This window comes from Myotis myotis, unplaced genomic scaffold (assembly GCF_014108235.1).
Source record: "Myotis myotis isolate mMyoMyo1 unplaced genomic scaffold, mMyoMyo1.p scaffold_m19_p_15, whole genome shotgun sequence".
In the NCBI taxonomy this organism is placed as follows: domain Eukaryota; kingdom Metazoa; phylum Chordata; class Mammalia; order Chiroptera; family Vespertilionidae; genus Myotis; species Myotis myotis.
The window spans coordinates 16,400,957-16,427,955 of NW_023416319.1; the positions used below are offsets into that span (position 1 = coordinate 16,400,957).

At 44.0% G+C, this 26,999-nt stretch overlaps 1 protein-coding gene across 15 annotated transcripts in view; it reads right to left on the minus strand.

Moving 5' to 3' along the window:
* The window catches only part of GBF1 (golgi brefeldin A resistant guanine nucleotide exchange factor 1), a 126,072-nt gene that overhangs the window by 10,341 nt on the left and 88,732 nt on the right, over positions 1–26,999 (minus strand). For 7 of the 15 annotated variants that reach the window (XM_036336179.1, XM_036336180.1, XM_036336181.1 and 4 more), the window contains 23 exons: positions 24,277–24,408; positions 18,143–18,261; positions 17,496–17,604; positions 16,921–16,981; positions 15,368–15,422; positions 14,566–14,664; positions 10,458–10,605; positions 9,621–9,844; positions 8,942–9,110; positions 8,072–8,283; positions 7,647–7,745; positions 6,738–6,932; positions 6,321–6,510; positions 5,613–5,753; positions 5,207–5,295; positions 4,160–4,362; positions 3,586–3,709; positions 3,176–3,301; positions 2,835–2,917; positions 2,013–2,249; positions 1,218–1,311; positions 663–839; positions 38–102 (listed from right to left, as the gene is read on the minus strand). In XM_036336179.1, coding sequence (XP_036192072.1) covers positions 38–102; positions 663–839; positions 1,218–1,311; positions 2,013–2,249; positions 2,835–2,917; positions 3,176–3,301; positions 3,586–3,709; positions 4,160–4,362; positions 5,207–5,295; positions 5,613–5,753; positions 6,321–6,510; positions 6,738–6,932; positions 7,647–7,745; positions 8,072–8,283; positions 8,942–9,110; positions 9,621–9,844; positions 10,458–10,605; positions 14,566–14,664; positions 15,368–15,422; positions 16,921–16,981; positions 17,496–17,604; positions 18,143–18,261; positions 24,277–24,408 — 3,151 coding nt within the window. Of the gene's footprint in view, positions 1–37; positions 103–662; positions 840–1,217; positions 1,312–2,012; positions 2,250–2,834; positions 2,918–3,175; positions 3,302–3,585; positions 3,710–4,159; positions 4,363–5,206; positions 5,296–5,612; positions 5,754–6,320; positions 6,511–6,737; positions 6,933–7,646; positions 7,746–8,071; positions 8,284–8,941; positions 9,111–9,620; positions 9,845–10,457; positions 10,606–14,565; positions 14,665–15,367; positions 15,423–16,920; positions 16,982–17,495; positions 17,605–18,142; positions 18,262–24,276; positions 24,409–26,999 lie in introns of those variants that run through there. The other 8 variants (XM_036336187.1, XM_036336185.1, XM_036336186.1 and 5 more) reach the window with 6 other exon arrangements.

The window sequence follows — 26,999 nt, forward strand, 5'->3', positions numbered from 1 at the left end:
CTCTCCCCAAGGCCTTTAGCCTCTGATCTGCCCTTACCGGTTCGATGGTATCTCCTCCCGTAGTAGAGAGATCTTGCCATTGGGATCCACAAAATCTTCTACCTGGGAAAGCAGGTCAAAAATAATTTCTTTCTACATGTCCTTTGCATTTCTTGCTCCCCCATGCAAAGTTCTCTGGCTTTCTTCTTGTAGCTCTCTGCTCTACACTATTGATTGGGCCCCCACCATATGGTGAATGGCAATGACTTCTACCAGTCTTCCTTGACAGCTGGGCCCCCAATCAAGACCTGTGGTCTTACATTTGAGGTATTCCTGGTAAGCTTCAGCAGGCATCAGGCCCAGTGATACTCTCAACCAGTTCTATATACTAGTAGCATATATGCTTGGAGCTCTTGCCTTTTTACTAATTTTTTTTTTTTTTTAAATTCCAGAGAGGAAGGGTGAGGTAGAGAGAGATAGAAACATCAGTGAAGAGAGAGAATCACTGATTGGCTGCCTCTTGCACGCCACCTTCTGGGGATCGAGCCCACAACCTGGGCATGTGCCCTTGAATTGGAATCAAACCTGGGACCTTTCAGTCTACAGGTCTACGATCTATCCACTGAGCCAAACCAGCTAGGGCTTGCCTTGTTACTACTGATTAGTCTCCTACCAAGAATTACCTCCACCATAGCCTTGGGCAGCAGCTGGGCTCGGAAGAGCTGTAGCATGGCCTCCATGATATTTTTCCAGCCCTCTCGAAGGATGTCGCCATGACGATGGGCCAAATGGAATACTGTCTTGGCTGCAATGTGGGCTTTAGGGTTGCTTCCGAACACACTGGGCAGGTTCTCAATAGACTGGAAAACAAGATGGGAAGAAGCGTAGGGCCTGGAAAAAGAGAACCTCTTAGGCCTCAATCTATGGTACCTCAAGGGTCCTTCTGCTGGCTCTGCTTCAATCCCCAATACTAGTAGGAAGGGCTCACCTGAATAAGGCCTTCCCTACTACTGCATATCCTTTCCTATCCCCAGTTACATGAGTGATGCTATTCTCATTCTAGGGTGTGCAAGGAAGAAATAGCTTAAGCTCTATTGTAATCAAGTGGGAGGTGAAGAAATATGCTGAGGGAATCATCTCTGAAGATAAAAGTAATCCATGGCTAAAAGAGGTTCTCCTTTGGAACTCTAGGTACATATCCCCCCCCCCCCCTCGCCCCAACACACACACACACTCACCTCACTACTGAGAGCTGTGAATTTGCACAAAGAGATGATGAGATTGTCAAACACATCGCTGAGGCCATAGTGAGCGGAGATCATGGCACACTTCCTGTAATGTCACCCCCATCCCAGAAACAGTTACTGGAAGGCCGGGCAGCCCTTCCAACTCCCTGAGGAGGACTGCTTGGGATTCTTCCCCAATCAGTCCCAGGAAGAAACCTTTTACTCTTAAGTCTGTTTAAGAGTGAGTTTTCCTGAGATCAACCAAAGAACTTGTATGAATATATGCATAAGCCATGGACAAAGGCAATAGGGTGGTGAAGGCCTGGGGTAGGGGGTGGGGATGGGCTAGATTACAGTGGTTCTCAACCTTCCTAATGCCTCGACCCTTTAATACAGTTCCTCATGTTGTGGTGACCCCCAATTTCATTTTTATAAATTGAACATAATTAAAGCATAGTGATTAATCACAAAAACAATATGTAATTATATATGTGTTTTCCGATGGTTTTAGGCGACCCCTGTGAAAGGGTCGTTCAACCCCCAAAGGGGTCGTGACCCATAGGTTGAGAACTGCTGGGCTAGAAGAAGTCCATGGGGGCGGGGGGAAGGGGACCTATGTAATACTTTCAACAATAAAGAGTATTAAAAAAAAAAGAGTGAGCTTTCCCAAGCTTCGGCCTCCCTCCAAAAACTCAGGAAGAACCAACTCTAAAGAAAATAAGAGTAGAATTCAAAGAGGTATGGAGGCAACCATGTTAGCTCAGAGAGGTGGTTAAGAGGTCAGTACTAAGGCTAAAGGTGAGTTACCTGAAGCCTGAGATGGCTTTCTGGATGATTGTCTCCTCAAGGCTTTTGTCAAAGACGTAAGAGAGAGCAGCAATAGTGGGGCCCCACGTCATGGTGAAGAGGTCAAGATCGTAGCTACCAGCAGGCACACGTAGGAATATGCCCTCTGGGGTGGCACCTCGATGAAGCAGTACATTCCATACGTAGTTCTCCCGAACCAAGCCTGTCTGCTCCTCGGGCATCACAATTTCTTCATTCCTATCAGGAAGTAAGAGAATGAGTAGGTGCACTGCTATAAACCTGACTGCTCCCAAACTAGGATAAGGGACTTTAACCCTTATCCACAAATGAGAGGCCATCAAAATTGAAGTTCAGTGGTTGGCTTCCCACTCACCAGGGAGAAAGAAAGAGGTGTGCCGTAATTCTCAAGGACCTGTCTCTAAGTGAGGCCTTTAGTTTTATAGTAAGATAAACAATTCTACCTTTTCTGATTTGTAGTAAAGAACTAAGTGTCCCATCTCTGACCTCTGATCAAAAATAATTTCTTTCTACATGCAACTAGACAGGAAAAGTCAGCTGCTCTGGGTTCAGGAAATGGGATCATGACACTCCACTTAGCAGGGACAGTTTGGAGCCTGGCTTAAAGTACTAGTCCCAATATTGTTCAGGTTTCTTTAAGGAAGAAAAGAGTCTGGAGAGAGGGTTTGCCCAGCTACTGTAAGTCCTAAGGCTAAATCCAGGGCATTTGAGTTATTGCAGCCTGATATGACTCTAAAATCTGGAAAAGGGAGCAGTGTTCTTCTACTTATGAGAGATGCTACATCATCCTTCATACATACTCACTTGATGGCATGGTACATATCTTCCAGGATGTCTTGTTCAAAGTCCTTCCCTCCATTCACACCTTTTAGGTTTTTGCGAAACTCCTAGAGACAGACCAAGAAGCTTTGCCCCTAATGTCAATGCTGAAGCCCCACCCAAGGAACCCCTGGGTCTGTGATAAATAGGACTTAGGAAACAGTAAGTGAAAGAACCCACTGCCCCACCCCAGTTCCTCCTCTGGATTGGCCAGCCTTCCCTGATTTCCAGAACCCTGTTGACCGTGCCCACTGGACATCCACATCATTTCTGCTTTCTCCAAAGCTTGCTGGATCTTCTCTGCCTTGGCTGGGATTCAAGCTTACCTCCAGGGTCATGGGTGCATTCTGTTTACGAACATTGTGGTTGTGCTGGTCAGTATTAAGCATGATGACAGCATAGGCCAGGGCAAAGCAGGCATCACTATTGGCAAATGGGGAGCCATTACAATTCTGAAAAAGCAAAGACCCCACCTGTGTCAATGCCCTTCTCCGGCCCATTAAACCCTCAGCACCAACCCACTGGATCAATGCTGACACAGAGGGGAGGTACCACCCAGAAAGTGGCCAATCTCTTGCCAACTCCTTAAACAGAAGTTAGACTGGAAAGCTCACTTTCCAGTGATGATGCTCTCAGCCTTCTTAGGAGACTAGCTGTGTCCCTCAGTTGGAACCATAGAAACCTTCAGTCAAATTAACTTGGGAGGTTAGGCTTAGCCTCTGCCACTCAAACTCACCCTCCAATGCTCTGTGAATGCCTCCAGCAACCTCTGGATGACTGGTGCTTCCCCAGGCAAGCGGAAGGCTTCCAGGTAGAGGCGAAGAGCTTCATCCAGTCTAAGACCCTGAAAGCTGAAGGTGCTATAGGGAGAGGAAGAAGGATGAAGATGCTGAAGATATGTAAGCTACAAATGTTAGGTTCTCTATTAGCTACAGTTCTTCTAACCTTCTCCTACTGGAAAAGAACAGGCTGAGGGTGCTAGCAAAGAGAAGGCATGTCCTGGCCATTTCTAACACAGACCAGCATTTGACAACTCCTAACCTTAGTATTTTTCATATCAACGCATTCTTGCCTTTCTTAGAAATCTCATCCCCTGGGGCCCAGAACCTATCCTGTGTTCAGGGACCCTGCTCCATCCTAGCTCCCAAAGCTATCTTGCTCTTTTAGATTTAACAGATAAAAGTGATGGAAAGAGGAAGAGTGTGTGACCTGGGTCACTAACAGAAACTAATGGAGACTGCTTTTAGGGAAGGATGCTGTCTCTCCAAATGATCACCAACTATGTCCCATATTTCTTGCAGCTTCCTCACCTCACAAAACTCTCCAAGAGGTCAATGTTTTTGCGGTCACTCACAAACTCTCCAATCATCTTCTTGTCCAACCGAGGGTTTTCTCGAAGCCATTGGGCTACCTCTGTATTGTCCATTGGGATGGTGAGGAGGCCTTTCTCCTGTAGAAACTGGATTCCCTTCTTTGGTTTCTGGTTGAATTGCTCTGTGCCAGTGATCAGAAGCTGGAGAAAAAATACTAGAGGTATTAGAAACTGCTCTTCCCTTAACCAGATAAGGCCAGGCTGGAATTCATCATAGTCCACAGCTTGTTACCTAACAGTCTCCTAAAATGTGGTTCTAAGTGACTCTAGGGCTAAGGCTGATCGTTCTGGCCCTAGCTTTCCTCAGTCTTCATGTCTTATCAGAGCTGGCTGAAGAGCTCCTTTTCAATCCTTTCGTTAGTGCTTAAGATGCATAGGACAGCTCATAGCCTACTCCATCTATAGGATCATGAAAAAAGTAGAAGTGAGTAGAGAAGGGTTTCTTTTCTACAGTTTTACAGCCATCCCTGGCATCTGTTTATGGGCAGCATCTTGTTTATAGCCTAGCTTGATTTCCCCATCTTTCTTTGATTTTCTAGCTCTTGAGGCCCTGAGGTTTGAAGGAAAAGGTGAACTAACTATGATAACTTAACCTTTTGTCTGTCTACTCACAGCCCTGCAATCAAGGGCACACATAAACCAAAGTCATTTAGGCTAGCAATAAGAGGAAGAAAGGGTTAAACAGAACCCTTTCTTAACACACAGTTATTTGAACTTGCTACCAGGGCTCTTGTGACCACCAGTAACACTTGACTCTCAGAACAGCAATTGTCCATGGTAGGCATGACTAACTACATGGCTTTGGAGTAAGGGAAGGACTTGAAAGGAAACTGGAGATTGCTGAAGTACCAACAAGTCCAGATTAGCCTTAGGAAATTGTACAATGAGCTGCCAGACTGTCCCTCATCTTCTGGGATAGAAACCCTACAAAGAACACTCAGACAGAAGTGGGTAGAAGCTGGGCTCTGGATACATCTGTATGTACCTTCTTTTTGTTTTTAATTTCAATCAGTTCCCGTGGATCTGGCAGGAGACAGGAAAATCGAGGTGGCTTCCGGGTAAACTTTTTGTCAGCTAGGAATGGGAGGAAGAGCGGGAAAAACCCATTAAGACCTCTTTTACCAGGAAGTGACTTTTGGAAATTGCTGATACATTCTACAGTGAAAAAGAATGCCTCAGAAATTTTCTTGTCTTCATCCATTTCCCACTTCCTTAGAGGTTCTATCTTCTAGGGCTCCATATGTCTTCTTTCCTCTCTCTGGGTTTGAAGGCATGGTAAACAGCTAAGGTTCACTCAGGTACTACCGTAGGGTGTCTCTGTTTCCCCACCTCTGCTCTCCACCAGGAACCCCAGTTAATTGGGCTTAGGATTACAGACACCCAGTACCCACCCCCAGAGTCACCAGCTTCCTCCAGATCATTGCATCCTGGCTTCCCATGTTCTGCTGGCAGCCGCCCTCCACCTGGAAGATGCAGGCCTAGGATGTCTGGGGCCATGCCTACAGCTTTCCCATCGCTGGCTGCTCTCTCAGCTGGTAAGAGAGAAGAAGGTAAGTGAAGACTTATGGAGTAAGTAAAGCTGCAGGAGAAGCTGAGTCCTTGGCCAAGGAGACCTGCATTCTCCCACATAGGTTGCCAGCCTTGAACAGGACAAACACAAGCTCAAACAAACAGTCACTATCCCAGGTCGGCCAAGCATTAGATTATAGAATTTAATAAAGAAATTAACCAGTCACTTTCCTTGATCTTCTGCAACCTCAATCTCAAGGGGAAGTTTGAGAAGATTCATTAGAGTGGAGGGAGATACTGGGGGTGAGGGAAGGTAGGACCTGGAACTTTTAGGGACAGAAGTGCTATATCCTTTCATCTATATTTTATTTTCTCTTCATAAATAATTCTGTAAAAAAGCCAAAGTGTGGAGAAGAAAGTGTAAAGTCTGCTAATCTGCTTGCTTGGCCTGTGATTCAAACCACCAAATCTCAAAAACACAGAATATGGAGTACCCCAGAGGAAGTGATATAAGAGCAAGAAAAGAATTCAGAGTAGAGAAGAGATAAGCATAGAACCCTGAGATCCTCGAAGTAAGAAATGCCTCTTACTATTGCTGACTTCTCGGGTACCGTCTACTGCCTCATAGCTAAGTCTGGCAGCTTCTTTCTTCTCTTGCTGGGTAAGGTTGTTGAGGACTTTAGCCTGGCAGTGGGCTTCAGTGCTGTCAATCACTGTCAACAGGGCATCAAGAGACAGTAGATGTGTTGTATAAAGCTGACCAGACACAGGAAAGGCATTCTGGAAAGTAAATAGATCCAGTAGACTTGAGCTTAGAATACTTTACACTTAACTGATTCTTTTCCAAAAATCCCAAACTTCCTATAACTTCTACATTGAAATGCCTTTCTTCTTCCTGTTCCCCAATTCTCAAATGTTTCCCTCCCTGTATGTAGCTTTCTTACTACCACCAGAGAGATTTCCTTAATATAGCCTTCTTTCTAGAAGCCAGTGATAATGCTCAGCACCTTGGACAGCAGCTTGGTGAGGTCTTCAAAGAGGTTGGAACAGTAGTAGTCACAATCATAGTTGATATAGAGCTCAGTGACAAAGCTGGGGATGTGCCAGAGCTGCACAATGGCCTCCAGTGCCATCTCCTTCATCTCATAAGGCATCTTAGGGTTCTCCATAGTGATGATCTCCATGAGCTTTTTGATGTACATCTGGCAATAACCCAATAATTGCCATTTGCGTGGGGAAAGAATTCAAAATAGGAAGAAAAAAATTGGACAGAAAAAATATTAAACAGGAAGCAAAAGCCCTGTCAGGAGGCATGCATTAAGAGACACTTATATGGTGAACACACAATACAGTGTACAGATGATGTGTTGTGGAATTGTGCACCTGAAACCTGTATCATTTTGTTAACCAGTGTTACCCCAATAAATTAAATAAAAAGACCCCTAAAAAAATAGATACTTATAGCTATTCCATTCCCTAAATACATCCCCTCTTTGGCCTCCATGTTTGGGGATAAGGCCTGATTCTCTAGCTCATGCCTGATCCGAACAAGTCGCCTGTTGCCCTTTTTGTGCGATGTGAGCTGCCTGTCCTATTCAGAGGTCCTTCTTGCAATTTGGTGGCTAAGCTGGCTTGACTTGCCTGGCTGTGTTGCAGAGGGGCTGCTAGGCAGAAGGGTAGACCAACTCATGGTGAGGGTACCTGCTAGTCCTCATATTTGGGTTCTCCCATTTTATCGTCAGCCCATTTTCTCTAGGTTCCTTTTGATTTCTCCACTAAAGAGGCCAACCAATAAACCAAACTAGAGAGGCTAGAAGCACGCTCCTACAGAAGCCCCAAAATCTCACCCATGACAGAGTTAGCTGCACTGATGATGCATCTTCCTACTTTTCATCTTTCAAGGTTGAGAAACTCACCTCCAATTGGAACTTGAGGTGCTCCCTCATGCTCTCAAACAGTAGGAAGCACACCCGCAGGGAAGCAGCATAAAGGTTCATTCGCTCTATGCTGAGTAGCTGGAGATCAGAGTAGGGTAGGCATTAGGTTTCTGAACCTAACTATGGTTCAACCAAGAAAAAAGCAGGAGAGCAAACAGTGAAGTTTTCAATAAGGTTGTGCTCTGAGGGGATTCTATATCTAGTCATTCCTATATTTCCCTTTGGCTTCCAGAGTCCCCAGAAATTAACAGTCATCTTGACCATGTCTACTGGCCAAATGGGGAGGGAGGTTCTTTTCTGGGTCCTATCATGAATCAGTCAAACCTCCCTGTGCTTCCCTAACTCCATGAGAGACCTTGAAAAACAACCAGTAGCTGTGAGCCCCTCTAGAAATCCAGTCTTACCTGGAATAAGTGGCGGCACATCTCATCCTTAATGAGGCCCAAGAGGGTTTGGCACTGGGCTACAGGGGCTGACTCAAGAGCCACTGTCAGCAAATGCAGTCCCATGTGGATCATAACCTCGGAGTTGTGTCGGTCATGTGGATTGGTGAGGGAGATGAGGAAGCGGAAGAGCTCTCGGATGCAGGGAAGACCATAGGGGACCAAAGCTGTACCTGGGAGAAGGCCAGGAGGGAAGTGGGACTCCCAAGAAACAACTGTCTTGATAGCTTGGCCTAACTTGCCCTGCATTTTACAAGGCAATTTCAGATTAGTGACTTCAAGGAAAAAAAAAATTGTTTTCTTCTGGGGAAGTAAGGAGCCTACTTATTTATTGAAGGGAGTCAGAACTGATGATCCTACTTTTCTATTAAAAGTCCCAAGCGCCCTAGCTGGTTTAGCTCAGTGGATAGAGCATTGGCCTGCGACCTGAAGGGTCCCTAATTCTATTCCAGTCAAGGGCACATGCTGGGGTTACGGACTTGATTCCCAGCAGGGGGTGTGCAGGAGGCAGCCAATCAATGGTTCTCTCTTATCAATCATGTTTCTCTCTCTCCCTCCCTCTCCCTTTCTCTCAGAAATCAATAAAAATATATTAAAAAAAAAGTCCCAAGCTTTCTATTCTTCCCTCTCACTTCTTATTGTCCACCAAAGCCCCTCTCTCTATAAGTTAGGGAAGGGCTCCATCCATGCCAACAGCCCTCTGACTTGATTCCATTTCCTGACTAGAGCTTGAACTAGCAGATGCTACATGTCCAAGACAGTCTAGGCTCAGGCAGCTTAGTGGATTGGATGGGGGAGGTGAACAGGCAGAGCCTACCTAAGGGTACTCACCTTCTTTCTGGGAGGACTGTGTAAAGCGCACACCTCGGGGATTGACGTAATCCATGTCATGTACAGAGGCAGAATCAGAGTGGTCAACAGGGGATGTGCATTCTTCTAACACTTCAGGGATAGATTCCACTGACACTGACTGAGCCTTTTCCACATGGGCCCCTTCCTGCTGGGACCAGTAGCAGGGGGATAGAGAAGAGGGATGAAGCAAGAGCAACTCTGAACTTACTTTCCTGAAATATCTGTCATCCAAGTGTGTCTAATGGATTTCAGGTGTAGGGCCAGCTTAGTGGGCTATGAATCAATGGAAGGAATATGGACTCAGAAAACATGTCCTGAGGAATCATTGACCTATAATGATTCGAACTCTAGAAGCAATAGAGGCTCTTATAGGCTTGAGATTTAGATCATTATCTTCCAGAAAAAGCCACAGGCAGCTCCCTCATCTTTGCCAAGTACTTCCTATCTGTATGCATAACTTGATAAATCCCATGAGCTAACTCTCACAGTGAGTCATATCGTAGGTTTTTTAGGCAGCACAGCTAATTCTAGGAAACAGGGAAGAACCCACCCTACCCCAACCATCTTTTTAGCCAACGCCTGGATAAAGGATCTAAAGGATCAAGCTAATTTCCATAGTGGAAGTCTGGAGAGGGGCCTTTAGAAATGAAAGCCATACCTGGGAGTCAGGCTGCTCAGGAACCCCTAGCTCACTGCTGCCAGGCTCTGTAGCTGTGCTGTACCCTGAAGAGCCAGGTTGCTCCAGGTCAGTGAGGTCCTCCTTAGAAGTGGTCTGGGAGGAGAACTCCAGGCCACTGTCTGTAGAGGGGCTGACCACTGCTGAGGCAGCTTCTGAACTTGCAGAGGAGATAGGAGTGGGCACATCAATGAAGGGCATGCCACCTGCCAAGCAAAGTAAGTGAGGCTTAAAGAAGAGACACTCTGTGGGAAGTATGGTACCAAACTGGTACCTTTATGGTACCAGAGCTGTTACCTTTATGGTACCAGAACTGTTCTTAGACTGCATACTAATCTCTGTATACACTGATCTCTACAGTAGTCAGAGTTCCCCTGGAAGGAGAACAAACTTAAGTCACTGATGAATTTCTAAATGGTCACTGTCTGTTCTTGACCTGGAGTTTCCCATTTTTGCTCTCAGCAGAAAGAAACCAAAGCCCTTCAGTTGGCTGGTCTTCAATGTCAAAATCCCTGAGAGAGAGAGAGAGAGAGAGAGAGAGAGAGAGAGAGAGAGAGAGAGAGAGAGAGCCAGAGCCAGAGCCCTGCCTGTTTTGCTCAGTGATTAGAGTGTCAGCCCACAGACCAAAGGGTCATGGGGTTCAATTTCCAGTCAAGGGTACATACCTTGGTTGGATCCCTGGTCCTGGCCCGGGTAGGTATGGGAGGCAACCAGATGATGTGTCTTACCAGTTGATGTTTCTCTCTCCACCGCCCCCCCAACCTCCTCCCTCTCTTCCACTCTCTATTTTAATCAGAAGAAGCAACCCAGGGCACTCACCAGTGAAGTTAGAGGATAAGGTGGTTCCATTGGAGATGGGTAGCTCTGAACCTGGTATAACTTTGGTCATATGGCGTGGGGGCCGGGGGGATCTCTTCTGTTTTTTCCACTTGGATGAATCACTCATGCCTCCTGCTCTCATTTTCAGCTGGAAATATCACACCTCATTAGCACTGGTATTCAAACTAAAACTTTATCCCTAAAATCTCCCTTCTCTTGGTTCTACTTGTTCCTAGAAAAAGCCTATACCCTGTATCTGTGCCAAAGGAAGAATCTATACCATCAGAGTACGTTCCTGCTCCTCTAGCCTGGCTTCTACACTGGGCACTTTGCAAGTGAGCCTGACAGCCTCCATGTGGAAGGTTACATTCTACTTTTAGGTTGGTCATTGATAGGGCCCAGCTCTCACACATCACTTGCTTCCCTGAGTCCTGGGTGGCAATCCTGAGACCTAGATGGTGCCCAACCCTCCTGCAGGAAGGATAAGGGCAGGGACTCTTTTGCTTGGAGCTTTACATCTACAGGTCCTAGACTCTTGGGCTTTCCTCCTTAACTACCTGCAGAAGTTGCCTATTCCTAGTTCTTATCCAATTATGAGAGCCTACTCCTTCCCAGCCAGACTCTTTTTTTTTTTTTTTTTAATATAGCAAAGGTGGAGATTTATTGAAGAACAAGTACAAACTCCGACGTGGGGAGGGGGAAAGGGTCCCCCCCAGCCAGACTCTTAGCTGTTCTGTTGCTTCATGAACTGGGCCATACCCCTCACTGTATGGAATTTCTGCATCAAACTGGTCAAAGGCTCATTCCTTGGAGTTAAGAAAGAGGGACATCTCAATTGGTTTGTGGAATTAAGGATCTAGGGCAGGGGTGGGCAAACTTTTTGACTCGAGGGCCACAATGGGTTCTTAAACTGGACCGGAGGGCCGGAACAAAAGCATGGATGGAGTGTTTGTGTGAACTAATATAAATTCAAAGTAAACATCATTACATAAAAGGGTATGGTCTTTTTTTTTTTTTTTTAGTTTTATTCATTTCAAACGGGCCGGATCCGGCCTGCGGGCCGTAGTTTGCCCACGGCGGATCTAGGGTCATGTCATGCTGTTGCTCTGCTCTCTGCTACTCCCAATTTTTTTTTTTTTTTTTTTTTAAATATATTTTATTGATTTTTTACAGAGAGGAAGAGAGAGAGATAGAGAGTTAGAAACATCGATGAGAGAGAAACATCGATCAGCTGCCTCCTGCACATCTCCTACTGGGGATATGCCTGCAACCCAGGTACATGCCCTTGACCGGAATCGAACCTGGGACCTTTCAGTCCGCAGGCCGACGCTCTATCCACTGAGCCAAACCGGTTTCGGCATACTCCCAATTTTTATGTATCAACTAGAGGCCTGGTGCACGACATTCATGCACTGCAGTGTGTGTGTGTGTGTGTGGGTGGGGGGGTGGGGGGGGTTTCCCTCAGCCTGGCCTACGCTCTCTCTCAGTCTGGGAGCCCTTGGGGGGATGTCCAACTGATGGCTTAGGTCCGCTCCCCAGAGGAGCGGGCCTAAGCCGGCAGTCAGACATCCTTAGTGCTGCCGCGGAGGCGGGAGAGGCTCCTGCCACTGCAGCTGTGCTCGCCAGCCGTGAGCCTGGCTTCTGGCTGAGCCACCAGGGGGCAACTCCTGCATCATGTGTCTGCCCCCTGGTGGTCAGTGCATGTCATAGCGACTGGTCGTTCCACCGTTCGGTCAATTTGTGTAGTAGCCTTTTATTATATAGGATTATTATATAGGATGAGACCTCCTGTCCTTCTCACTGTGGGGTCTTTCTAGATGCAATTTTATATTTTCAGATGGTAAGGCTACTGATTTCTTAGGCTCTTGCTCCATTCCATTTCCCTCTCTCTTGCTATATTTCTATTCTTCCTATAGCTTCCTTTTAGTCACAAAGGAAAATCTCTATCATCTATTGACTATTCTAGGATATAAGTTTTTATGCATTTTCTCCACCTTAAGTTCACAGTGACTTTGTTTAGGCCCATTTTGTTTTCCTAGTCCTGATGCCTTCTCAGTTAGGATTTGAAACCAGTTCCCCTACAGAGTTACACCAAACTGTTCCTACACTGATGGACCATCCTGAATTGGGCAACAGCAATTCTCTTCCGAGAACCATCAGAATGACTCTAAAGACAGTAGAGGTACGTTTCCTCCCCGACTCTTTCTAAAGGCTGAATATATCTATATTATCCTTGGCCTGTTCAATTCCTTCTGATATTTGGGGAATAGGCTCTCTTCTTCAACTTTCCCCAAGTTCTCCAGAACCTGGATAACTTCTGATCCTTTACTTAGAAACGACATAATTCTTCCTTCCCTACCCATAGCTTCACCCATAAAAGAGAGAAGTCTAGGAGCTGAGCTCTGCCCCTAGCTTTTAGTAACATAGCAATAGCTTTGCGTGGTCACTTCCTGTCTATCCATCTCCAAAATGCCTGTAGTCATATGCCTAGAATGGAGCTTCAAGTACTCTGAGCACTGTGGCTAAGCAGGAAATACGATACTCTCTCCAGAAACCATGGAGGCTCATTTGGGTCAAGTTCATGGGAGGGGAGGAAAATGTTCTGGAGGTAAGAACCAGCCAAACATAAAGACAGGTAAGAAGCCCAAGAGATCAATGAGGGAAAGTAAGAACCTCCTGGCTTTGTTTGCAATTGTCACTGAGCTCCAGAAAGTACTATCATCTGGATCTACTTTTATAAGATATCCTTTCTCTCCAGGCAGCTCCTCCTACCCATTTCAGGAACTCTAGGTAGTCCTACTTCCACAGAGAAGCCAGTCACTCATTAATATTCCTTCCCACAATAGGATCACTTTTTCCTGTTTCCTTCTCTATCCTAAGCAAAGCTAGCTCCAACCTGATCATTTCAGTGAGTGTTCTCTGCCTCCTGGCTAGAGTAGGGACAAAGAGGCTGCCAGTTCTCACAAATGTCTCAGCCCTTAAAAATTATAGCCGTGCTTCCTGTCCTAAGGTGCTAAGGTAGGGGGTGGGCAGTAGATGTTCATGGGACCCTCACCATCATATTCATATAACTCTATATTACCAAAGGACAGTATAAGCTTTACAAAGAAATGGTAGGTCCTAAATTAATAATCATGGCAAAATACTGGGTAGCCAATGAAGAGACCTGCAACTTGAGATTAGGCAAGCACACACATGGAACTTGAGGCAATGCATGCATGCATGCATGCATGCAAAAAAAAAATAAAATAGGCCTATGGACTCTCCAGCTAGGTACACACACACACACACACACACACACACACACACACACACACACATTTCTTTTTATATTCAATGACCTGGATGTCCAAAACCATATTGCTAGCATGCACACTATTGTGATAGATAGCCTAGAGAGCTCATACCTCCTTCTCTCCCTCTTCCTCTTAAGGGAGGGATATGGGTATTAGAGTAATCTTTAGCTTGGGCCTCTCCACTAAGCTCCCATATATCTTGACTTTTAAAGGATAGAGGGCATCTTTGCAGATCCCAAAGTTCTCCCAGTGTCCTGGGCTATCCTTGCATCTGGCTCCTTTTCATCCATCTAGTCTTAAACCTTGGAAAAGCCTCTTTAATGGTAACAAAAAGTAAATGAATAAAAGACCCCAATTAGATGGACTACCCTTTCCTTCCAAACCAAGTTCAGGTATCCAGATAAGAGTCAAGGGTTGTGCTTAAGTTCTCTATACCAGCTGTGAGACAGAAAAAGAGTAGAAGAGGAAAGGGTTTTACTTGGAGGTCCCTCAGCGTTCCCCTAGAAATGGTAGATATTAAGCCTCCCCACAATATGTCAGCAGGACCCAAGTTCTCTATCTAGGCTCACTATATGATACACATCACCAGTTTAAGGATTCCTTCTGCCTCCAGGCAACTAGATGCCCAAGGAAAATTATCAATACTGCAAAGCTACAAACACATGCAACTCTTCCAAAGCCATGCTGTGTTACTAAGGAGGGGTAAGTTGTGCTCTAAACAATGGAAATGGGACCCACATATTACGTATAAAAAATAAGCATTTAAATAAATAAATATAAAGGGGAGAAAGGAGAGGGAGAGGGAGAGAGACCTTGAGGTTCTTAAAGAGTAGTACCCTCTCTAACTGGTTCAGGGCTTTGGTCTGCTCCCCACTACTTAGCTCCAGTTTGTTGAGGAGACATGGAGAAATCTGTGAAAGACAGGCAAACGAATGATTTAAACAGAGTGAAATAAACTCAGACACAAGCCAACAGGGCACAGGGCAGGAATGGGGATAGATGGCAGGGGAGAGGGGAAGGTCAGGTGCATGCATCAAACAGCCAAGGGTCATCATAGACAGAACCTCTTAGGGCTGCAAGCAGAATCTTCATGAGAGGCCTGTGAAGTCCAGGGCTTCCATTCAAGATAGAAAGAGGCCATTCTTCTGGCCACCATTCTCTTCTACCAGTTTGAGAACCTTCTGATCTGGAGTCAGGCTTGATTTATCTCATCATGACAAGCATGAGCCCAGTCTAATCTAGCATTAGAGTGGGATTTGGGGCATAGACTCTCTAGGCCTTCTAACCTGCTGACAAGGCTGAACCCTGAGGGGATGGTAGGTCTTTCACCTTTACCAACATATATTTTTAGCCCAACCTGATGAGCTTCATCCAGTTTTTTAGGAAGGACTGGCTCACCAGCTTATGTAGTAGGATAAACAAGATAAGCTGGAAAGAAAAGGTTGGAAGGAGAGGTATCTGGGAAAGAATACATTTCTCACTAAAGTTATGATAGCTATTTCTAGCTTACAAACAAATCTGTCTACGCAAAAGCATGTTTTTGCTAAGCAAGGGTATCCAGGAAAATTCCCATCCAGGGAGATCAAGGTTTGGATGAGGGACAGCAGGTCATACCTTCTTCATGTTGGTGCCCACATAGTTCTTGGGTTCTTCTTTAAACTGAGGTAACCTATAGTACAAAGAATTCCATGGACTGTCATTAGGAATAATAACAATTTTTCCCCTCCATGCCAGCCACAGCCCAAAGATGCTCTGGGACAGAGCATGCCTGTCTCTTGGGAATAGCTAAGAAGAAAGCAAGCTAATTTCACCCTTTTCAGAGCTTCATCAAAGAGCCACAGGATTTGGGGGATGTATGATATAGACACTTTCTAAAAAAGAAGGTAGACATCAGGGCAAAGTAACTAAGTGTGGAGCCTCTTTTCATCCTTAAACTGACTCCTACTCCTTCACTTGGCAAGTATTGCTGAAAACCACAAGATGGGGAGAGGGCAGTCAATCAAAACCCCAGGAGATGTCCTGACCGGTTTGGCTCAGTGGATAGAGCGTCAGGCTGTGGACTCAAGGGTCCCAGGTTTGATTCCTGTCAAGGGCATGTACCTTGGTTGCGGGCACATCCCCAGTGGGGGGTGTGCAGGAGGCAGCTGATCGATGTTTCTCTCTCATCGATGTTTCTAACTATCTCTCTCCCTTCCTCTCTGTAAAAAATCAATAAAAAATATATATAAAAAAAAAAAGAACAAAAAAAACCCAGGAGATGGCATAGGATGTGAAGTAAAAGGCAGGTTGAGTTCTGAAACCAGGAAATTGGAGCCAGAGGAGTAAGAAACTCTTTAAAGCAGAGTCCAGGGGCAGATCTAGTCTGCTGATAATAAGCATTATTATTTATAGATCTGAGAGCAAAAAAAAGTCTCAGGAAGAGGCTTAAAAAAAAAGATTATTTTTTAGAACAATTTTAGGTTCACAGCAAAATCAAGTAGAAGTTATACTGATTTTCTGTATTACCCCTGTCTCCACATATGCATAACCTATCCCATTATCAATATGCCCTGCAGGGTGGGGGCCTTTAAAGCCCTTGCCTCAGCTCTTCTCAAAGCTATTCTATTGAAAGGAGGTGCAGGTAATAGAGAGCTAGTCATAGTATAAAAAGGCCTGCTAGGACCTAAGTTGAGGGCCTTGACTAGGATAACCAATAGTCTTGGTTTGCCTAAGACTGAGGGAGTTGTGGGGATGTGGGACTTTCAATGCTAAAATTGGGATAAACTGGGAAAACCAGGATCATTGGTCATGCTAGCCTTGGTCCTTCCTCACAGAAATGGGGCTGAGCTCTAGGAGCTCGGCAACCTGTTCTAGGTTCCCTTGACTTTGGCTTCCTCTCTGGGTTCTCTTTCCCAGCTGCTACCTGTACACAGACACAAGTCTGGGAAGCAGAAAGAGGTCTGTCAGCCTAGATCAAATATCCCCCTGCCTCCTCCTGAGGCCAAGCCAGTTCCCTCCTCCTTCTCCCTTGATTGGTAACCCTGGGCCCAGAGAAGTACCCCCATCCATAATCCCATTGGCCTCTGATGTGGCTGTAGGACTGGCCAGGTCCCTGAAGTGGCTGTGTAGAAGCAGGCAGGCTCAAGAGGCCTGGGCAGCAGGGCTGAAGCAAACAGCAGCAGGTTTACCTTGTGAAGAGCAGCTGCACCATGTCTACGAGAGTGTGCTCTGCGGATTTTCTCAATAACTCTGCACAGGCAAAAACAAATAACACAGGTGTCATTACTTGCCGTGCTATTATCAGGAGGCTTCTCAGAGCAGACTCCCCTCCAAACCTTGTTTACCAAGGATTATGCCAAACTTATTAAAACCAGCTCCATCCAGCTCAGGCCGGTAGCCATAACTTCACTGGCCCACTAGGTGGCACTACTGAGTCAGGAAAAAAAGGGGTGCAATGATTGTGTTCTTAGGGATCTTGGCTGGTGTCAATCCCAGAAATCCCAGGGGAGGGAGATTTGGTGCCTGGCCTGAGTTAGTCAGGGATCTATTCTAATTCTTGCTCTGGCACAATGGGCTAAGTTCTCTTCTCTAGCTGCAAAACAAACAAGTCAAGTACAGAGAGAATTCTAGACTCCTATGGTCCACAAGGTAGGTGATAGAGAAGTCCCAAGTTTTCTGTCTCTCTGGGTTCAGGGATAGCATCCTGTATTCATACTCACAATGGCCCTAGGAAAGGTGAAGGGCCCAATATTCAAGCACTTACCACTGAGCCTCATTTCAAAGCAGATCCGGAAACAAGACTGCATAATCTCACATACAGATTCATTTGTTAAGTGGGCACCCACTGGGGTCAGCAAGAGAGTCCGCAAAACCTACCAGGAAGAAAGAGGAGATACTGTGATAAACAACGCAGGCAAGATGAAGAAGGGTGTACCTGAGGGGAAAGAAGCTACCTCTTGTTCTTCTAGTCTCCTATGGAAGCACTCGGAGTGAAAACAGAGGTATGCAAGAATGCTGATCTTGCTTCAGTTTGGCAGTGGGGTCTCCCAGAATCTTGTCTTAGAAACTGTGTCTTTACTCTGTATGACCCTGACATAGTTCAGAGCTCTTTCCAGCCCTAGCCTGCAAGCCCAACAGATGGATGGCACAGATACAAGCTGCCAGAGATACAAGCGTATTAAGGGCTTCCGGTATTTGATATCGATTCATTCAAAGCTTTTAATTATTTTCCTTAGAAAAAGCTTTTACTTTGGGTACCCGAGCTGCTTGTTTGGAAACAAAGTAGCTCCCTAAGCCCCAGTGGAGTCAAAACACAGCTTCATGCTGCCGGCAGACTGGCAGACTGGGGTAAGTAGAGCCAATGGCATCAGCTCCTGGTCATTAGCCTAACTGCTCTTCCCCTCCATTTACCTGAAGGATTTTCATCAGGACAACCTCATCGCTGGCAGGATCCGTGCCCACAAAACGGGCGTGGGTGACAGCATCTGCCATATTCTCCATGCCCTCTGCTGTGCCCTCATGAGTGGGATCTGTCCAGTGAAAAGGGAAGATTAAATGATGTGGAGAAGAGAGAGAAAAAACAAGACATCCTGTCGAGGAACTGCTTTGAGACTTTGGTTTTCTCCTCTTCAGTTCCTTAATCCATGGTTCCTTGGGCTACCTGAGAATTTTAGCCTATAAACGACTTTAACAAGCTCCTCAGCACAAACTCCACTGTGTAAAACAGTGATTCTCAAACTTAAGCATATGTCAAATCATTTGGAGGGCTTGTTAAAAATATAAATTGCTGGGCTCACTCTCAGAATTTTTGATATAGCAGGTCTAGAGCGAGGCCTGAGAATTTGTGTTACTAACAAGATCCCAGGTGATGTTAACACCGCTGCTTAGGGGACCACACTTTGGGAATCACTGGTGTAAAGCTACTCATTTCACAGAGAAAGGGACAGGTAATATGAGTTGTTGGCCCAGAGTAAGGGCTGAGTAGGGCAAAATCTTTGAATGCCAAGGTTGAAGCCTTTCTTTTTTCATGTGTTTTCTTCAATACATCCCTCTCTGGTTGCTTTTGGAGTTTTGTGTTCAGATGCCACTGAGAAGGGAAATAAGGGGAGGAAATGGACAGTCACTGCCACTAATATTCATATCTGGGTGCCACATTACAGCAAATCACAGACTTCTTCCTGATTTGGTTTCATTCTTAAAACAATATGACACAGAGCAAGAATCCTGTTACCAGCTTAACTAAACAGGCATTAGGAGAGAAAATGGACAAACTAAATAGGACTGAGAGCTGGCTACTTGGGGAATAAGAGAGAGGGAGAATTTCAACTGTGAATAAGATAAAGGGAAAAGCTAGAGGTCAATCAGCACCATACTGGAAGCTAACACAAATGTTACCAAGGGGAAAATTCTGTTCCTTTCATGTGTTAAATGTCCACTAGGAGTAGCCAAAGAAATGGCCTCCCCCAAGGCCTACAAGGGTCCTGAGAACTATCTGGATTGTCCTTAAATGGGGAGCATAAGTAGAAAAAAAAGGGGTAGGGACATGACAAAATTTTGTGACTGACAGAAAAGTTGCTCTAGAGATAGCATGATGTAATACAGAAGCACCTTCTACTTTTAAGTGGTAGGAATTGTAAGAAAGTTTTATTCATTTTCTCTATCCTGTTATCTGAAATTATCAGAGTTCTTGAGCCTAAAGCTCAGGGGATGGCTAAGAAACCAGAACATTTCCCTTGCAACAATGAGCCAGAAGACTTTCATTAATTATAAGTGGTTTTCATCTTTCTTTTCTGTCCTGGTTAGTCTCTGACACTTAGTCAGACTGCTTTTGTCCTACATACAACATGCCTTTACTCAGCATCAGGAGTGGCTACTTTAGAGGTCATGCAGAAGGAAGCCAATTTCATGATATATAGTATATGGCAGGGGTCCTCAAACTTTTTAAACAGGGGGCCAGTTCACTGTCCCTCAGACCGTTGGAGGGCCGGACTATAGTTTAAAAAAAAAAACTATGAACAAATTCCTATGCACACTGCACATATCTTATTTTGAAGTAAAAAAACAAAACGGGAACAAATACAATATTTGTATTTGCATGTGGCCCGCGGGCCGTAGTTTGAGGACCGCTGGTATATGGGGTAAACCAGCTCCTTCTATCACCTCAACTCTCCTTGTTTCTCCCAATCAACACAGAAAATCTGAAGGCATACCTTGCCTTATTGTGTTTCATTTTATTTCACTTCACAGATGTTGTTTTGTAGAAACTGAAGGCAAGACCCCTCACCAGCAACAATTATGATTTGCTTTATTGCAGTGGTCTGGAACCGAACCCACAATATGTCTGAGGTATGCCTCTACACTCAAGGCCCTTGCCTGAATCCTCTCTCAGCCCTCCAGACAGTCCTTTTTCAGGCCATCAGGGACCTTTCCTTGCACAGAAAATCCAGGTCCTTCTCAGGGTCGCATGGTGTTTCAGAGCTCAGTAAATGGCAGCCTTGCTCCCATCTCATAAGGCTCTTGGGGGCCCATTTCTTCTCCTCCTTCAGAAATCTCCCTTATTCAAGTAGTGTAAACTCTTTTTAAAAAAATATGTTTTTAATGATTTTAGAGAGAAGGTGAAGAGGTGGAGAGAGAGAGAGAGAAAGAGAGAAACATTTATCGATCGGTTGCCTTTTGTATGCTCTCCGACGGTGATCAAACCCACAACCCAGGCATGTGCCCTGACTTGAAATCAAACCGGCAACTTTTCAGTGCACAGGATGATGCTCAACTAACTGTGCCAGGCTTTATCGATCTTTTTGTAGCCCTTATCCTCTGAGCTTGAATGAAGTAGTAAGAGTGACAGGTCTTTAACTACAGTAGATTTGGCCCACCAGTAAGGCAGGCAATCAATGGCACAAATCCTGGTCTGGCAGCTGTGTGGGGCCAAATAAAAAGCTGGTCCTTGGAGTAAGACCTAAAATAATCCTAGAAGTCTTGGGCCACAGAACTGAGGGGGTAGTGTCTTCTAAAAAGGCAGCCTAAACAAACGAGTGTTCGGCTTGGACTCACTTAGCAGACCTTGTGTTCCCCAGGACCCATTCCTTAGAATGTCCTTCCTTGGCCACTCTGGAGCAGACTACAGGGAAATTTGCCAATTTCAGCTCTTTTGCCTTCTGGCTTTCATACACTCCTTCCTGCTCCTTTTCTCAATCACCACCTCCAGCATTTTCTTTTCCCACCACAGGAAACTCCAATGACCAGCTGGCTTGAGGTCTCCAATGACCAGCTTGTCTGCCAAGTCCAGGAAGGGGAGAGAGTTACATCAACAGGAGAGCAGGGAAAAGACACAGAGGGCAGTTGCTGGAGGCTGTGAAGAGAGATGACCTGCAGGTGGTGCTCAGGACAAGGCTGGAAGTAGCTGGGCCTGATATTTGCATAGGAAAAGTATAAAGCTAGGACTAGGGTGCATGAAGAGGCTGGTGTGCCTATTCAGAAACTAACTGATACCCAGGATTCCTGCTGAGGATCTTGAATATGTCAGCTAAGCAAATCCAACTTTCTAGAAAAGATAAACTTTTTTTTTTGCCCTAAATTGAAGGCCATTTTTCTTTTTGGCTAGCTTCAGTCTGAGCTTCCTCTTTTCTTGTCTTCTTAGAATCAAAGACAGCAGCCTGTTTTCTATGTTCCTTACCCTTGCATATGGGCTGTCAATAGGGGAAAAGAAATTCAGGATCCTGAGTGACAAGACCAACTAAAAGAAATTCAAAAGAGACACCATAAACAAATTCAGAGATAAACAAAAGACTGGATAAAATAATTGGGCTATATTGGGAGAAAATACTTGCAATACTGTGATAGACAATGGGTTAGTATCCCCACTATACAAAAAACTCCTACAAACTGATAAGAAAAACAAAAAACTCAATAAAATAATAGGCAAAGGAGAATAAATTCAAATGTTCAACCTCAAGAAAATAAAAACAACAAAATACCAGTTTTCACCCATCAAATTAGCACAAATAAAGAATACTGATAATATTCAGTGCTGGTGATAGGGTGGGGAAATGGAAACCCCCAAACATTACTGTTGGAAGTGCAAATGCTGTAATCTTTTGGGAAAGCAACTTGGTAGTACCTATGAAAATATAATAAGCACGTGACCTTTTAATCCAGAAATTTCAAGTATAGGAATCTGTCATACAAAAGGAAAATTAATAAACAGGTTATATGAACAAAGATGCTTATTTCAGCATTTATAATGGCTCGAAATAGGAAACAATCTAAATAGTAAATACTAATCAATAAGATAATGACCAAATGGACTGAGTTATATCTATACTATGGAAATTATATAGCTACCAAAACTACAAAATTTTTTACTAGGGTTGAGGAGAAGAAAAATTTCATTTTGGTGTGATGAAAAAGTTTAGGAAACAGATGGTGCTGATGGTTGCACAACATTGTGAATGTAATTGATGCCACTTAAAATGATTTAAATGGCTAATTTTATATTATATGTTTTAAGACAATAAAAAAAGAATATATAAGCTTCCAATTTCAAAATTAATAGGTTCTGGGGATGTAATGTATAGCATGGTCACTATAGTTAACAGTACTATATTGTGTATCTGAAAGTAACTAAGACAGATCCTAAAAGGTGTCATCACAAGAAAAAAAACTGTAACTATATGAGGTGATAGATTTTAACTAAACTTATATTTATACATATATCAAATCATTATGCTGTACACCTTAAACTAATACAATGTTATATGTCAATTATATCTCAACTAGGGGCCGGTGCATGAAAATTCATGCACTGGAGGTCAAGGGCCCTCAGCCTGGCCTGCCCTCTCTCACAGTCCAGGAGCCCTCAGGGGCGGGAGGTGACCCGGTGATCAGGGGAAGGCGATGCCCCCATCACACTTCTGCTGCTGCCACTGCTGGCAGCGCAAGCCGCAGCCGGCCCTGGTTACCTGCGCCTTGGGCTGGCCCTGGGCTGCTGGGCAGCCGCCATCTGAGGCTTGCCTGAGCCTCAGTCAGTGGGGGGTGCAGGAGGACCTGAGGCCCCCGGTGGGGCTAAGGGGACTGGGTGCTGCCATCTTGTGAAGGCGTGGTAGTCAATTAGCATATTCCTTCTTTATTATATAGGATAAAATGGGGGGAGGGGAACCAGGTATATAATTATATAATGTACATTTTTCAAAGTTAATACTATTTTTAAAATAACATTTAAAAATAGTCTATTGATTTTTATTTTTAAAATGTTTTTATTGCTTTTTAGAGAGAGAGGAAGGGAGAGGGAGAGATAGAGATATCAATGATGAGAGAATCATCTATCAGCTGCCTCCTGCACGCCCCCTACTGAGGATCAAGCCCGTAACCAGGGCATGTGCCCTGACTTGGCATCAACTAGCAACCTCTTGGTTCCTGGGTTGACTCTCAACTGCTGAGCCAGTTGGGTTAAGGTAATACTGTTAAATAAAAAAGAAAATATGTAGCTGAAACCGGTTTGGCTCAGTGGATAGAGCGTCGGCCTGCGGACTCAAGGGTCCCGGGTTCGATTCCGGTCGAGGGCATGTACCTGGGTTGCGGGCACATCCCCAGTGGGAGATGTGCAGGAGGCAGCTGATCGATGTTTCTCTCTCATCGATGTTTCTAACTCTCTATCTCTCTCCCTTCCTCTCTGTAAAAAATCAATAAAACAAAAAAAAAAAGAAAAAGAAAATATGTAGCACATAATCCTATTTTATTTTTTAAAAAGATGGTCCTCTCGCCCAGCCATCATGGCTCAGTGGTTGAGTATCGACCCATGCACCAGTTCAATTCAGGTTGGGGCACATGCCCCGTTTGCAGGCTCTATCCCCAGTGTGTGTGTGTGTCGGGGGGGGGGGGGGGGGGCGGGGGGAGGGGGCAACATAGAGATATTTCTATCTCTTTCTCCCTCTCCCTTCCTCTCTCTGAAATCAATAAAAACATATTTTAAAAAATAACTATGGTACTCTTTATATATTTATATACATGTGGAGAAAGTTATAGAAAGATTCAAACCAGTCTGTTAACATTATTTACCTAAGGAAAGAGTAGCACTGAGAAAGATAGAGGAGAATCCATTAACTTTTCTTTTAGACACCTCTTTATTGTTTATCTTCTTAAAATAAGCATGCTTTACATTTAAAAAATAAACCAAACAAAAAAAAAGAAAAAGAAAAAGAAACCAAACCAAGCCCTAGGTGGTGTGGCTCAGATGCTAGGAGAGTCATCCTGTACAATGAAAAAGGAACCAAACCAAACCAAACCAAACCAAACCTCTAAGAGCACCCACCAAACCCTTAACTCCTGCCCGGCAAAGCACAAAGAAATTAGAGTCCCAAGAAACCTCTCTTCTCTCCTCACTTGCAAAACCTGAATCAATTAGCATGATAAGTAATCAATAATCCTATTTCTCTTCTACAAGGAAACGGATGGCTGGGAAAAACTTTCCAGTATCACCAGCTCATTGCCTAAAGCCCGACCAGCAGGAAATGAAGTCTTATGGTCATCCAAAAAGCCTGGTCTCTTACCTATGAGTGCATAGGACAGGAACTTGTTGACAGAGGTGAGTGCCAGTCCAGTGATAGGCCCAGTGGTATCTTCAGAGCGAATCACTTCCAGAAATGGACGAAGGAATACATTGGGCTCAATTTCTGAGAGTTCTGCAAGAAAAGAAAGAGGAATGAACAGGTGCCATCTAACAAAAAGCTAAATTCTAGAAAAAGGTCCTTCTTATTTGTGTCATGAGGCTCGAGTTCTTAGTCGCCAGGGCAACATTATCATGGTTTTGAAATTAACAATAAAATGGTCATATAGAGTTTATGTTATGTATCTATTTCCACAATGTTTAATTCCTTAATATCATCAAATATTGCTGGGTAAATTTCCATGTCTATCCTCCCTATTGACGGGGTAAACCTCATCTTGGATACAGCCAATATGGTCAAAGAAATCCTGGGGTGAGCTGCTGTTTTTGTCTTTCGCTGTTATGATCAATCACTTTTCTTAGAGATAAAGAATGTATAAGCACATCTTAGGAAGATGGGGGGAAACCTTGCTAAAACAAACAAACAAATATACATGCATACATACATACATACATACATACATACATACATACATACATACATACATACATAAATCTAACAAGAACAAAGGTTATACAGTTCCTACCCATGGAGGCAGTTTGTAATTTTGGATGGTCCTAACCTCTCTCCAGCCTTCTTTCTGCCTACAGCAAGCAGAGGGCTAACTGCCCTGAGATGAAGGGGAAATTCATAATCTTTATTTTATAGATGAGAAAAACAAGGCTCAGATAAAATAGATGATTGGCGCCCCCAAATTATACAGCTAATACGAAGCAGAGCTGGGATTTGAATCCAGTCAATAGAGTATATGGTTGTAAAACCATTACATTTATTCTACCTAATTACCAGCATATACTCCTGAATTTAGAAGGTCTAAGAAGTTATACTACACTGGACTTGCTCCCTACCCTACTTTGCCCAGGGTTTGTTTTTCTAGAATATGCTGTGCTTTCATCAGTCAAAGATCAGCTCCCTGAAAGACTTCCTAAATAGGCCAGAAAGATTTAGGGACAACATCAAGGTTGCTCACCTTTAGAGACAAAAGAAAGCTAGGCTTCCTAAACACCTTCATTTTCATGCAAATGCAGGAGCTTCTTCCCACTCAATTCCTACCACCACCACCCGGTGGGTAAACACTCCCTGGGCCGGCTGCTCCTCAGATTAATGCTTTAATTAATTGGCAGATTGAGTAGCATTTTCCAAGCTTGTCTGTTCAGTGATCACATCAGCTGTATAAAACCTGCTTCTCATCCCCCACTACCCCCACCTAGAGCTGTACAATTCGCAGAAGAAAAACCTTTGTGTGTGTGAGGTGGTAGAGTGTTGAGATGCAAGGAATAGAAATATCTGGAAAAACTGAAAAATATAAAACATTTTTTCTTATCTTAATAATCTTAACATTTTAAATACTTTTGAAAAAGCACATTAAAAGATTTAAAGTAATCTAGAGTTGCTGCTTTAGGAACACAACTGTATTATATATGATTTGGTCTGTCATTTAAAATATATTTGGCCTAATTTGAAATATAAAAGTCTAGATGGGAAAAAACCTTTGAGAGGTGGGACAGGGTACATTTCTTCTGAGTTTTCATACAATTGCTATTATTATATTGCTTCATGTCTTCGTTCATAGTGAAAGACCAGGGCAATTTTATAGCCATGATTTGATACTTTCAGAGCAATGTGTATTCTGCCTCTTTAAAAAAAAGTTTTTAATTTTGTAAAACTGTCTCTTTGGGTATAGAGAGTTCAACAAATTCTAACACACACATAGATCCCTGTAACCACTGTGGCAATCAGGATATAGAACAGTTTCAACACCCAGAAAACTCCTGTTATCCCTTTGTAGTCAGTCACACCCTTTCCCCAAACCCCTAACTTTTGTCAACCACTGACCTTTTCTCCATCACCATAGTTTTATCAGGAAGTTCATATAAATGGGATCATACAGTATGCAACCCTTTGAGACTTGTTTTTTTCATTCAGCATGATGCCTTTGAGACTTGTCTAAATTGTTGCACAGACCACCAGAGCTGCTATAAACATTTGTGTACAGATTTTTATGTGAAGAACACTGGTATCTCAATGTGGTTTAAATTTGCCTTTCTCTAATAGCTAGTGACATCAAACATGTTTTTTTGTGTGCTTATTTGCCATCCATGTATCTTTTTTGATGATGTGTCTGTTCATATCTTTTGCCCATTTTTAAATTGAATTGTTTGTTTCATTACTGTTGAGTTTAGAGACTTTTGTCTATTCGGGATAATGCAAGTCCTTTATTGGCAATACAATTATTTACAAATATTCCTCCCAGTCATCTTTTTAATCTCTTAACAGTCAGCATCTCTCACAGAACAGACATTTTTACTTTTGATGTAGTCCAGTGTATCAACTTTTTTGTGTGTGTGCATTTGGTATCTAAGTACTCTGCCCAATCCTAGGTCACAGAGATTTTTCTGTTTCTTCTAAAAGGTATACAGATTTGCCCTAACTCAGGGGTTCTCAACTTGTGGGTCGCCACCCCTTTGGGGGTCGAACGACCCTTTCACAGGGGTCGCCTAAGACCAACGGAAAACACATATATAATTACATATTGTTTTTGTGATTAATCACTATGCTTTAATTATATTCAATTTGTAACAATGAAAATACATCCTGCATATCAG